This window comes from Aethina tumida, chromosome 2, assembly GCF_024364675.1.
Source record: "Aethina tumida isolate Nest 87 chromosome 2, icAetTumi1.1, whole genome shotgun sequence".
NCBI classification, from domain to species: domain Eukaryota; kingdom Metazoa; phylum Arthropoda; class Insecta; order Coleoptera; family Nitidulidae; genus Aethina; species Aethina tumida.
The window spans coordinates 17,903,486-17,917,137 of NC_065436.1; the positions used below are offsets into that span (position 1 = coordinate 17,903,486).

Consider the following 13,652-nt stretch of genomic DNA (forward strand, 5'->3'; position numbering starts at 1 on the left):
TGTTTGCGAACCTGGATTTTGACAAGTGGCCATTTTGTTGTGAGGCGTGAAGATACGCCATACAGAGGGTTTTCCATCAAAGAATAATATCCATGACGATTTATTCGAACACAACTATTTTTGTTCATGCAGCGTAAAGCTGAATATTTATTGTTAATTGTGGCGTACTTTTATCCGTGACGAAAATATTCGCAATTTTCAGGTATCGTATATCATGTCACTTTGATTTTTTATTATCATTTCATTTGTAAGTTAAATCTGTAAAATTGTCATTAAATAGTAGTCGACTTTGGAAATAAAAGAAAAAGTTGTCAAGAAATTAAGTGACAGTAATCAATTTGATTTTAGGCTATCCAATCAAAATGATTCAACTAACAGTGAGAACATTGGATTCTCAAAATCATCCATTCACAGTAGAAGATGATGTAAGTAACAATAAACAATAATGTTATATGCTATATAAATATATTTTTATAGATCACAGTTGAACAATTTAAAGCACACATAGCTGAAACGGTGAATATACCAGCTGATACACAAAGAATTATTTACTGTGGAAGAGTATTGAATGATTCCTCCAAATTAAGTGACTATGGTAAGTTAATAAATAATGTAAATTTAAGTAAGCAACTGCTCACTAATAAGATACTTTTATCAGCTTATTTACTAAGTCATTTTCACACTGAATGTTTTTATCTTCAGCAGGGACTTAATAATTTTTTAGAAAATGCATAAATATGGTATAAACTAATAATTGTAATTAGTTGTTGGTTACCAGTACTCATAATTTTGTACTTTGTTTTCATATCTAATTTGATAATTTTTTATACTCTCTAACAAACTTGTTACACATTTCATTTAAAAAAATTTAAATAAAAATACATAATTTTAAATTGCATAAACTGCATCTCCAGTAATCATAAAATATGAGATGTTGAAAAATAAACATGTTGGAGACATTTATAAAGCTGACAATGTCAGAATGAATTGAGCAAAATATATTTTCTAACTAAATTATTCTTTATTTCACAAAATGGACGATGTACAAGTCTTATCTCACTGAACAGTGTGTAAAGTGAATCACCTTCACTATAATTTTGTTATCTTAGACTTACTCAGAAAATGTTTGTTTAAAAATATAAACAATATTCAAAAATAAAAACAAAACGCATTCCTGGTATATTGAAACAATTTTGAACCTGGTATTTGAATGAAATTTACAAATAAAAGTACTATTTAATTAAAAAAAAGTTATGACTAATTTCATATAATACTTGAATGACTTTTGTAAAGGAAACATATGTCATAATTGATTTCTATAAATTGTGGGAATTGGAATAACTTTATCGTATTACAGATGTCAATGGAAAGGTTGTACATTTGGTACAGAGAGCCCCACCCTCTCAAAATCAAAGGCCCAGGGCAGCTTCGCCTCAGCGCCAAAGAAGAGGAGGAATGTTCCGCACTCTCGAACATGGTAACGCCATGTATTTGGGATCTATGGCATTCCCGTCTAATTTGATGGAATCTCAAGGCTTCGTTCCGCCGCCTCCCACTCAAAGTCTTGCCGGAAGCCGCCTGAGCGTTGCAAAACGGTAAATTACTATATTCATAGACAATAATTATAAAATGAATATTTCATCTTATTGCCTAGATATATTTATTATGAAATTTAAAAATATGTATATATATTTATTTAAAAATAGGATGCTTCGTAAGGCTGAGAGTGTGATACGTCGCCTAGAACAACGCCTTGATAATACTTCTGATCAGACACCTCCTGAATCTGACCAGACGCCCCCTGAAGAATCGCAAGAGGAGGAGGTAACTCCCGTAATTGAAGCTCGCGTAATCGTGCCCGGCTCCACAAACGAACCATTAGATGAGGCTATGGTTTTATCCGTCGTTGAAAATTCTTTGTACAATTCAGGTTCAGTGTAAGTGTTTAAATATTATTGTTATCCCAGATGATGTGATTTATTGTTTGTTTTTCTTGCAGTCCAATTACCAGGGAGGAAAATTCTGCTCAGGGTTCTTCAGTAGAGGGATCTTCCTCTTCACAAACAAATCAACCGACCGCTTCAAGTTCAGGCACTTCAACTCCCAGAGGTGGTTCATCAACAGAAAACTCTGAGGCAAGACCGCAAGGGACTAGTGAAAATAACGGAAATGGTCTTTCTGAGTAATGGTTCATATAAATGCGCATTTATGCACGTGTTTTATATTTGTACATTTTTAGGAATGCATCCAGAACATCAGAAATGGCAGAACTGTTGACCACATTACGAAAATTACAAACGAGATTTGCACCGTTTCTTGATAGATACCATAAATTTATGCAAGAGGATCCTGTTGTGCCTCCAGAAGTATATACTCACACATAGACTTACAGTCTATGATTTATTTTCATTACAGTATTCAATTGCTCCAAATATTTGTTTTAGAACGTTAGACAAACCCACATGATGTTAGCCAGAGTCTCAGAGGTCATGCACTTTTTTAGTCATGCTTACCACTGTTTGAGTGATATTATTGTTGGAGTAAGAACTCCTCCACCTAGACCGCTATTGTGTCGTCCAATTCTCATCCAGCATTCAGCTGTGGTTCATGCTGGAATTCCAATTCAGGTGGAGGTATATAGCCAACTTACATATGCATAAACCAAATGAATCTGATCATCTGATCAGATGTTACAACTCTTGATGGATATTGAATTGTTACAATTTTAGGCTCAGATCAATCTATCAACCGAACGTCCTCCGATAGCAGCACCTCCGTCATCTACAACAACCACTACTGGTAGTGATACCACAGCCACGACTGCAACGACTGCTGCAGAATCCACAACTAACTCATCAACTGGGGCGGCCAATGCTGACCGACTCCAGACTGGCGCTGCTCCGGCAATCGGTATACCGGCAGGCGCGTTCCCGTTTATTCCCATGCGCATGCAATCATTCCCATTGGAGATTCGCACTGTGACTCGTCACGGTAACAGTACTAACGCCAGGTTAATGTTAATTTTATTGTTTTTTATTGTCATAACTAAAGGATTGTATTCTTTAGAACTCAAGCCAACAGCACGACAACTGAAGCAGGTGATACAGCTCCTACGTCAACGGCTACTCAGGCCGGCGCAGTTCCTTCAGCTCCGAGAGCTCCGACGGCCGCATCGGGTCCAGAAGGTGCAGGACAAAACTTCAATGCAAATAATCCCAATGTTGAATTTTTCATGGAGGTAACGCCTGACGGTATAACTATTGATTCTATGGACACTGCGATTGTTGGTTCCAATCATGCGGATTGTAAGTGTTTTTGTTTTTAATAATTTTACCCTATGATAACTTACTTTTCTGATTTAGTGTTAAGGGGTGCCCTGAATCCTTTACCACCGGAGTTATTGCAGTCATTAATGCAGGTGGCGGGTCATTTTATGGATCGACCGCCAAGAGCAACCACTACGGCCACTAGTACAGTTAATTCATCAACTGAGTCGTCAACTGCACAATCAAGTGTAGGTGCTTCACAATCTGCAGCTTCTGGTCAAAATTCACAGGTGATTATACTGATAAGATTGGCATAAAATATCTGGACTATTCTGAGAAATGTGTTTAAATAAATGTCTCTTATTATTACAGGCAAGAGGAAATACAGCTACAAACCCAACAACCGCAACTCACACAAGATCTACTCCTCGGCCGCATGTGCATCTCGCTCAGCAAGCAATGCAAGCCGGATTCGATCCATTTTTACCATGCAATTCACATCACGTCGCTCGTTCCTATGTTATTGATCCCGCAGCTGTAAGTCTATTTATTAATCAGCATTGGTGGAAGCGTAATCAATTTCTATTATGTAAATTAGCCCGCCGCAGGTGGTCGAACAGAAAACGGCAGCAGACCGGGGCCAGGTGTCCAGATGCGCCCTCAAAACATTTATGATTTCATCACGGACATGATAGGCACCATAAGACACGTGCAAACTCGTCGCGGATCATCCTCGACCAACGCAGAACAACCGGCAGCCGCCCGCCCAACATCTCAGGTCACTGCAGCTCCAACACAACCGTCGGCAAGTGCATCTGCGAGCTCCCGTCCTGCTCCACCACCCACTGAAGGTGCTAATAATCCTCTGCAGACCTTTTTCTCGAATTTCCCAGGTGTACAGGTATGAGAACTGTTGAAAATTTATTTAAGAATAATACATTATTTGGTGTAAGTGTAATAATCATAGTTTTTAATTGAATTGTACCATTTTTTAGAATTTGAGTGATTTAGTGGGAAGGCAAGGTCCGACAATACATCAAATCCTTCAGCAATTCCAGGATGATGAGACCTATGTCCAAGGCGAAAGCCTGATTACCGACTTGATTATGCTACTTTTTAGAAATCTAACCCTTGTGTAAGTATAAATAATCTTATTGATAAATAGGACTAAATAAAATGCTTTTTTTTCAGAGATCTTTGCGCCATAAATAGCAACAATTATGAACCTATCAGACGATGCCGAGCTGATATTCAAAGTTTCGTTAGAACAAGAATATTGCAAAATAATTTATCGCCAGAAGGAGTAGATGAAGGTGCAGAAAGACTTATTGTAGAAATGAGACCTTTCTTACAGAATTTTGTAAGTTGTACAGCAGAGATATCCTTTATCTATTTCTAATTGATTACTTTTATGCCACAGAGGTCAATGCCGACATACGAAGATATAGACGTTATGGGATCTCTTGAAAACTTTCTTAGGGCCCAATTACCTAGATTATTGTATTTAATGGCAAACTTGACCCCAGAAAACGTGGAAGATTTGATGTCTGAAACGATAAGAAATTTGAGACTTATGTGTGCACTTACTATCCATATGTGTTCAGCAGGTCAGCAAGGTGTTGAAAGAGTACTTGAACAAATGTTGGTAAGATTTGAGTTTAAATTAATATTTGTAGTATTGTTCTAATTGTTCTTTTCCAATTTAGCAAACTTACTTAGATGTGCCTCCAGAAGTTCAACATTGGACATTTTTAAGTAGCCGTGTTCATTTGCGTCAGTTTCTGTCCAACATTGACATGCCTGAAGATATAATGGTGCCGTTTATAAGACGTAACCGCAGAAATGTGCCTGCTCCTGCTGAGACAAATCATATTCCTGAAGTCAGTCACAATAATGTGGCTCAACCAGAAGCTGCGCCAGAAGTAATTATATTAGACCCTATAGAAATTGTTATTGTTTACCTGTTTATAATAATCTAGACAAAGCGTTGTAATATAAACATTTAAATTTGAATTACAAATGACAAGTGTATTGTCTTCCTGAATTTGAATAATGACAACTAACAATGTTTTAAGTTCAACAGTTAATTTAAACTGTATTATGTTTTAGGCCATGGAATTGGATGATGAACAGAACACAGCTGCTGCTCCTACACCTAATCCTATAGAAGATCCAGAGCCATTACGTAATCTGGTATTAGGGTCAGAAGCTTGGCATGCACAGGTTCCACCAGTAAGCAATGTCTAATGATTCTCATTAATAAATATTTTATGATGTATTTTATGTAGGATTGGGTTCCAATAATAGCAAAAGATGCACAGAAACAAAGACGTCAAAATGCGCAGGGGCCATTCAGTGATGCATACTTGTCTGGAATGCCTAGTAAAAGACGGAAAATTGTGAATAATTCTAAACCACAAGGAAGTCTTCCTCAAGTTATATCAGGTAAATATAGAATTTTTGTTAAATATTGTTACAATACTATTTAATCTTGCAGAGAGTGTTAGGCAAGCTGTGAACTCCACTGGGTTAACATCTGCTGCACCATTGGAATCTGTTGTCCAAGCTGCAAGTGAATCAATTGAAATTCAAACAGCATACAGGAACTTGTTTAGAAGTAGTGTTCAGGCTAATTTGAGAGACAATGAAGACTTTACAGCTGAAAGATATCCTAATGCTTCTAATTATTTTAATAATCCACAATAGGCATGAAATGTCTGTATACAGAAATGGTTTATAAAATGTTTCAAAATAAAAAATTGGTTTGTAAAATAATATATTATTTATTTGTGGGTCCAGTCCACTTTTAGTTTATTCAATTATGTACTCCTGCATATTATTTTACATCTCAAAAAGCAAATTCTAGTGTAAATAATTTAAGAGTTTTGCTCTACTATATATTGAATATGAATAATTTATTTAAAATCTAGTTTCAGTTTTATTTTTATCATTAATCTACCATTCAATACAAAAGTAGTGATATTTTATGCAACTTGACAATTTAATTTGATATTTTATAACTGTTATGTAGATAGTACAACAATAATAAATATTTCTAGGCACAGTTTATATTGTATTTAACAATAAACATTTTTAATTTTTCTCGCCTTTTATTGAAGCAAAGTTGATGGTAAAACGTTTCTAAATAGAATAAAAATTGTTAAAGCATAACTTAAACTGTTTCCCCCAGTCGTTCTTCAATATATATTTTTAATCCCTTCAAATTAGACTCCACATCTTGTATATACCTTTTTAAAGATTGTTTAAAATATTTTGTTACAAGTTTTAAACAAAATTCAAATTATTAAAGTAATAGTTATTAAACACAAACGGGAAATTTATTAAAAAAAACACATTTAGAACTGAAAATAAATATTGATACAAAAGTATAATTTTCCAAAGTTAATCACAACCATCTGATGAATTGGTGTCTGATGGAACATAACTATCATCATCATCATCATCATCATCAATATCCAAATCCTCAATATCCTGGAATAGCGATTCATCAACTTTTACAGCATCTCCTTCATCCAAAAATTTAAGATCAGATTCATTCAAAGTATTATCAGTCATGAACAATTCTCTTCCTAGAAATGAGAATAAGAATGTAAAAGAATTTAAGACTAATTTTAAATCAACATACCTGTAAGTTTTTTGCCTTCTTTTTCAATTTGCTCCTTTTTCTTTGTTATACCCATTTCATCCTCAAATTGTTGTTTCCATTTAAGGAAAGATTCTACAGTAACTCTAGTGCCTTCAAAACGTTTCCTTTCAGCCTCCTCTTCTTCCTTAATTTTTTTAGCAGCACTTTCCTCTTGTTCCTTTTTCACTGTTTCATATTTTTGATTAAGCCATTCTTGCGCTGATGACACTATAGTAAATACCATCACCATTCCAACATTTTCTTTCACTTGTTCATCAAGGAATGCCAGAAGTTCAGACTCATAGTTTTCCTCAAAGTTTTCAGGGTCCTCTATTTCAATTAGCGGTGCTTCTTCGGGGTACTTTGCAGTGTATGTAAAAATTAAATTACAAAACAAACCACTTTGTAATTCTGCATCATACTCTTCTGTTTTAATAGGAATTGAAAACTTGTGGTATGGAGTTTCAGATAATATTTGAACATCACCATAATATATTGATTCTAATGCCTCTATTTCACCTTTCTGTTCCTCGAGATAATCCATGTTTGCAATCGTTTTCTGGAAGTGACAATTGTTGGTTAAGCGTCTTCCTCTAAAGTTACTTTATGTTTTGATTAGTTAAAATATCTGGAAACCAACCCACCTACCAAACAAACATAGATTTCATGGATTTAATTATAATTAAGTTATAATACTTTTATAACCTACCTGGAGCGACAATGATGTTTTAATGAACAAGTTTTCTTGTAATTAAAATAACTCAGATCTTAGTTACGAGTAGTTCAAATGTTTTATTTATGTTTTCTTTTGTCATTTGTTATCTATGGTTATCATAGATTACTAGTAACAACACATACACATCACATTTTCTCTCATGAATTTTATAGATACGGATTTGTGAAATGTATTATGAATTAAGTGAGGTAAATTAAAATTAAAAAATAATTTATATATATAATTTTCGTCTTAGTTTCCCTGGTTTGTGTGGCTGCATTATGGGGAGGAACAAACCCTTTAATAAAAAAAAATTCAAAAGGAATTATTAAAGTTAAGGGTGCCAATAGGTTTATACAATTTCTTTTAGAACTAAAATTTTTAGCTACAAACATTACCGTAAGTATGATGTATTAAAAAATTATTATTTGTCCTAAGGTTTAATTATTTTAGTATCTTGTTCCTATGTTTATAAACCAAATGGGATCAGTATTATATTTTTTAACACTTCAAAATGTTGATCTCTCTCTCTCAGTGCCAGTGGCAAACTCATTAACATTTGTGTTTACTGCAATAGTGGGATGTATTTTGGGTGAAAAGTTACCTAACAGAGGTAAGTTATATACAGTTAAAATTAATACTACAACTACTTATATTCTAGATACTTGCCTTGGAATAATTTTAATTATTTTGGGAACAATATTCTGCTGCAGAGACAAACTTGAAATCTAAATTTACTGTTGAAACAAGTGTTGCTGTTTTATTAACGTTGACAACCAGCTGCTATTAGTTACCTGAACTATATTGTAAACAAGCCTTCTGTGTCAATATTTTTCTATATTTAAATAAATTAATTATTGAAAATAACTCATTTTCACTTTCCAAATTTACCCGTAATTAAAAAGATGGATCGTAAAACTATAATTTATTATTATATTATGTCCACAATAATTTTTCAATAGTTGATATATAATTTTTAACCGCTCCATAAATTATTTTTACTGTTTTAGATGAAAGTCTTGAAATCACATTTTTAATTTTATTTCTAGTGAGCTCTTAAAATTTATCTTTTCCAAAAAGATTCAAATATTTCTCTGACTGAGTTTTAATTCAAATTCGCAATATTTACGCAGTTATTTAATATTGCAATTATTTATATTGTGTAATTTGTGCATCCATTCGCTGTTGCTAGGCCTGAATATAAGGTGTTTTGTGGAATAATATTTTACATTCAGAGATTGGTACTATGTGGGTCGGCAGCCTGTCATTGACAGGTGTCAACTTTAAAATTTAATTAGGTTATGTTTATCAGTAATTATTATAACAAATGTAGATAAACTAACAAAACTATCTACGATGGCAAAAAATGCCGAAATATTTATAGTTTTAATAGTGATTATATCATCGGTTCTTGTGCTGGTGTTTAATAATGTGCTGTTGAATTCTGACGTTTTCCAACATCCACCACAAGAATACAGTTGGCTTATTCACGGAATCCGTAATATTTTGGGCTATGCCACCATATTCCTACCCGGATTTCTAGTGTATAAGTACCTCATTAAAACCAATTATTTAAATAAAAGTGGCAGAGGGTTGTTTGGAGGTGTTATTCGAACATTGTTTGCGGAAAATGAACTGTTACCAGATTCTCAGACTAGTCATACCATTGATGATTCTAGAAGTCCTTTGCAAACAGCTGGTTTGTTAATTTTTTACTTCTTAGGACTACAATTTTCATATTTACTATGGGCATTATTACAAGAAAAAATAATGACACAAAAGTATGAAAATTCAGCTGGAGAAGTTGAACACTTTGAAGATTCTCAATTTTTGGTGTTTATTAATAGAATTCTTGCTTTTATTATAGCTGGTGTAATTGTTATATGTACCAGACAGCCAAGGCATAAATGCCCATTATATAAATATGTGTTTTGTTCATTTTCAAACATTATGAGTTCTTGGTGTCAATATGAGGCCCTTAAATATGTATCATTTCCACATCAAGTTCTTGCTAAAGCCAGTAAAACAATACCAGTAATGATAATGGGGAAAATGATGTCCAAAACCAAATATGAATACTATGAATATGTTACTGCTGGAATATTGTCTGTGGGTATGTTATGTTTCATGTTAGACACAGGAAATGATAAAGCTAAATCAACTGTCACTACATTTTCTGGTATTATTTTACTATGTTCCTACATAATTTTTGATAGTTTTACCTCAAATTGGCAAGGAAGTCTGTTTAAAAGGTATGAAATGAAACCCATTCAAATGATGTGTTTCGTTAACTTTTATTCTTGTATTTTTACTGCTGTCTCACTTTTGCAACAAGAAGGATTTTCATTCTCACTATACTTCATTATTAAGTATCCAAGTTTCCTTATTGATGCAATTTTGTTGTCAGTGTGTTCTGCTGCAGGCCAGTTGTTTATTTTTAAGACAGTGTCCACATTTGGACCTTTGGTTTTTGTTATTATAAGTACAATTAGACAAGGATTCTCAGTTCTGCTTAGTTGTTTAGTGTACCAACATGAAATTCATGCAATGGGTGTGTTTGGTGTTATTCTTGTTTTCCTAAGTATATTGCTAAGAATTTATTGTGATTATAGGGTAAAGACTTTAAAAAAACAAAATGTTAAAAACCAAATAAATGTAAAATAATTTTTATAAGCTTATTGATTTATCCAAAAATCAGCTTTATAATGTGTACATGTGTTATGTATGCATACTAAATAATATTCTTTTGTACAAATTAAAGTTAATTTATTTTATTAAATTATGGAATTTATGTGAATTTTGTGAAATATATCATATCAATGTAAATAGTTTGTTTCATTTTATTACAGTAAAATAGCATATTGCGTGGAAAAATATTCAGTCAAGTAACATGAACTGCTAAAACTAAGATTAGATATATTTAATCTTTTTTTCAACAAAGTCTATATAAATAATTTTTGCAACCAGTACTAGTATATTTAAATATATTGTTTTATTTAAATTTTTTAAAAGGTTTTTTAATGTTCAATTTAATTATAGCAAAAATATGAAAAAAAAAACAAAGTTATTTATGTTTTAAAGACACAAAATTAAACGTAAATAACTATTAATCTGTATAAAATTTGAGAGTAGAAAATCTAATTACACCACAGAAGATGATATTTTTAATAGTTTATTCCATAGACTACACAGAATTATGAATATGCATAATTTTTTTGTGAAATTTGGAATACACATATTTCAGGTGGTGTAATTAAATTTGCTACTACGATTTCCTAATTTTGAGACCTTAATTTCTCAGAAGGTTTAGATGTTGAGCCAAAAAACACGTCATTTTGTCATGTCAAGTACATAATTTCATTCTTTACAAATGAAAAAAAAGTTTGTTAATATCAAATGAATAAAAAGTACAAAGTTTATGAGAATGGTTCACACTGTATATCTATTATTTTTTAATTCAATAAAATATTTGAGTTTTACCATTTTTCTGTATTTAGTAGTTTTATCTTGGTTTTTCCTCATTTAATTTTAGATAGTCTACATATTATGTTTTAGTTATAAAAGAAATATTAAAAGATCATAGATCCAAAATTCAGTTTCAATTCAATATTGATATCATAATTTTAATTAATTTTCCACAAAACACATCCAAAGACAAACCTTTTATGGTAAATAATAATAATGTTCTAAATCTTTGTTAATTTTTCATTTCTTATTTATTTACATTTTAATAAAGCATACGTGTGATTGTGATTAATCAGCTTTCCAGAATAGACATAACGCATGTTTCTAAAGAACTGAATATGAATGAATTCTAAATGGGTTGTAATTTTATAGAGGACAATTTAGAGGTATAAATATGACGTCGTAAAACAATTTGCACTGATTGATCAATGATTGAGGGTCAAGGGTTAGGGCGTGCGACCTAACTAAGCTTACTATGTCATCGATGAACATTGAAATTATGTCGTGGGCGTGCTTCATTTAAAAACAGCTATATCACTAGACACAAAATAACAATGCTTTCATTGGGTATCTATCAGATGGAAATCTACCAATAAACAAAGAAGTCAATTAAAATTTTTTGATCGGTGAACGCCTCTGAACATTTCCGAATCCGGGGCTGGGTATGTGAATTTATAAAAAGTAAATTATATAGTAATGTTTAAAAAAATATGTATAAGTACGTCTTTCACGTGATTGAATACTTTGGTATGCACAGATAATTTTAATATGACGCACTTTGTGGTTACAAAATTAACAATTTATTGTTATCTTACGTTATTAATTTTGAATTTATGGGAAAATTGAGACAAAATAATTGTTTTATTGAAATTTACAATAACATAATTACATCTCTATATGATTCATATAGATTACCATACCTTCGTGTTGGTATATCTAAAATTAACGATGGTCTCCCACGATGCAACGGCAATTTTTAAGTTGAAAGCTTTCACCCCCTTAAAGACCTAATTAATTTAAATAAGGGTGCTGCCACGGATCTAGACTTTGGATGCGTCATGTTTCTTTAAAATAAACATGCTAACATAATATTCCTAAGATCAAAATTCTAATTTTTTATTTTCTAAGTTTAAGTAATTAATTTATTATTTTGTTTTTCTTCTTGATGACGATATTTCCGTCTGAGTTCAGTCACATAGTTGTTGACGAAGAAAGTCAACAACTAAAAGAGCTGACGTCGTCAATAAATAATAGGATAATACTATGTTAATATGCTATATTATAATAATCACCATATAATCACATGTAAACCTTACAATTAGACTAAACAAGTAAAGCTTTAGGCACCGGAATTGTGAATCACATAAAAATCGATATTTTTTATTCATGTTTATTAATCAAAGCTGTAAAACTCGGTGATATGAATTTAAAAATAAAAGTGTAGAAATATTCAGGCGCCGGCGTCAGACTGTGGATTGTGTCATAAGAATGTATTCGAACCGTGTATCTTTTAATCTTGACGTTAAGAACCGTATTTATAAATTGTCCGCTCTTGTGCTTGAAAACTTGTTAATGGAAGACGAAATATTTTATATACGTATTTGCTACGTAAACATCACATTTAAATTCCGCATATCATATGATTGATAAATAACATATTTTTCCTCAATCTGTAACCTCCCGAAATAATTGAAAAAGTGCCTGTTTGGTCATGGGTTCTTTCGTCTAAATTACATTTATTAATAGATTCGCTCTCAGGTTATGGAATTAATCGATCATTCAATCACATCTATTTGGGTTTCTTAATTAAAAACTTAATGAATATTAAGAAATTGAAATGACAAAATTAATTTCAGCCATAAACCTGGATTCTTTGGCTTTATAAAAAAAATGAAAGTTAAAGTGAATGCCAGAAAAGGCAGTAGGAATGTAATAGTATGACGACACCACCAAGTTGTGATCTACAACACAGATTCCAAATAAACAGCATCATAAATACAATAAAACGATATGTACAAAAATACTGTTCGGTGGTTAAAAATATCATTGGACCCACGCAATCGAAGTTGTCCTACTGAATTACTCTCTTTTCACACGCGAATACGTAGGCAGGCGATGACATCTTTCAGTGGTGTGCTTTGCTGTACAATATTTGTGGTGGAACTGAAAGAAATGTTCTCTAAGGTGCATCGATAAGGATTATTTTGTTCTAAAATGAACAAAAGGAATGAAATTATAATAATATTTGCATTTTATATTAAAATTAATGACAAAGGAGGTATTTTAACAATTGCTTCTTACACCTTATAGTAAATTTAATGTTAATAAATTATTTAAATAAAGGGTGAATAGGCCAAATATAATTATGAATATATTTTTTAAATGTGCAGTAAATGATATTTATGGTTTATCTGTATATCTAAATTCTAGAAGAGTTAAATAATAATTTATAAAGATGTGTCTAAATTTAGAGCAAAAATTTAATGGAATAATTTTAAGAATTATGCACACTCATTAATTTCGTGGTGACAAATATCACAATCTCAGAGTAAACTTAGTT

At 32.0% G+C, this 13,652-nt stretch overlaps 4 protein-coding genes across 8 annotated transcripts; 3 read left to right on the plus strand and 1 right to left on the minus strand.

Annotated features, from left to right (window-relative positions):
* Positions 1–36: 36 nt before the first annotated feature.
* On the plus strand, positions 37–6,367 carry LOC109601653 (large proline-rich protein BAG6). 2 transcript variants are annotated; one of them, XM_049963922.1, is made up of 20 exons: positions 37–202; positions 349–425; positions 478–595; positions 1,358–1,595; positions 1,707–1,937; positions 2,000–2,182; positions 2,240–2,366; positions 2,445–2,633; positions 2,730–3,010; positions 3,067–3,305; positions 3,363–3,556; positions 3,639–3,803; positions 3,865–4,167; positions 4,262–4,401; positions 4,458–4,626; positions 4,687–4,911; positions 4,973–5,188; positions 5,376–5,498; positions 5,555–5,711; positions 5,764–6,367. In XM_049963922.1, exons 2-20 carry the CDS (start codon positions 363–365, stop codon positions 5,970–5,972), a joined length of 3,570 nt encoding a protein of 1,189 aa, XP_049819879.1. In that variant the 5' UTR covers positions 37–202; positions 349–362; the 3' UTR covers positions 5,973–6,367. The 2 variants fall into 2 exon arrangements, with proteins under 2 accessions (XP_049819879.1, XP_049819880.1); XM_049963923.1 differs by having other exon boundaries at positions 2,736–3,010.
* Positions 6,368–6,582: 215 nt separating this feature from the next.
* On the minus strand, positions 6,583–8,376 carry LOC109601666 (RWD domain-containing protein 1). Of its 4 annotated transcripts, none has more exons than XM_020017929.2 (3): positions 8,297–8,376; positions 6,913–7,471; positions 6,583–6,856 (listed from the first exon to the last, which is right to left on the minus strand). In XM_020017929.2, the coding sequence occupies exons 2-3, from the start codon at positions 7,454–7,456 to the stop codon at positions 6,669–6,671; spliced, it is 732 nt and encodes a 243-aa protein (XP_019873488.2). In that variant the 5' UTR covers positions 7,457–7,471; positions 8,297–8,376; the 3' UTR covers positions 6,583–6,668. The 4 variants fall into 4 exon arrangements, with proteins under 4 accessions (XP_019873488.2, XP_019873490.2, XP_049819884.1 ...); XM_020017931.2 differs by lacking the exon at positions 8,297–8,376 and adding an exon at positions 7,622–7,673; XM_049963927.1 differs by lacking the exon at positions 8,297–8,376 and adding an exon at positions 7,561–7,581.
* Positions 7,740–8,496, plus strand: LOC109601667 (transmembrane protein 234 homolog). Its single transcript, XM_020017932.2, has 4 exons — positions 7,740–7,831; positions 7,884–8,026; positions 8,081–8,240; positions 8,289–8,496. Exons 1-4 carry the CDS (start codon positions 7,816–7,818, stop codon positions 8,357–8,359), a joined length of 390 nt encoding a protein of 129 aa, XP_019873491.1. The 5' UTR covers positions 7,740–7,815; the 3' UTR covers positions 8,360–8,496.
* A 396-nt stretch (positions 8,497–8,892) lies between these two features.
* Positions 8,893–10,453, plus strand: LOC109601662 (adenosine 3'-phospho 5'-phosphosulfate transporter 1). Its single transcript, XM_020017926.2, has one exon. The coding sequence runs from the start codon at positions 8,984–8,986 to the stop codon at positions 10,289–10,291; it is 1,308 nt and encodes a 435-aa protein (XP_019873485.2). The 5' UTR covers positions 8,893–8,983; the 3' UTR covers positions 10,292–10,453.
* The last annotated feature ends 3,199 nt before the right edge of the window (positions 10,454–13,652 follow it).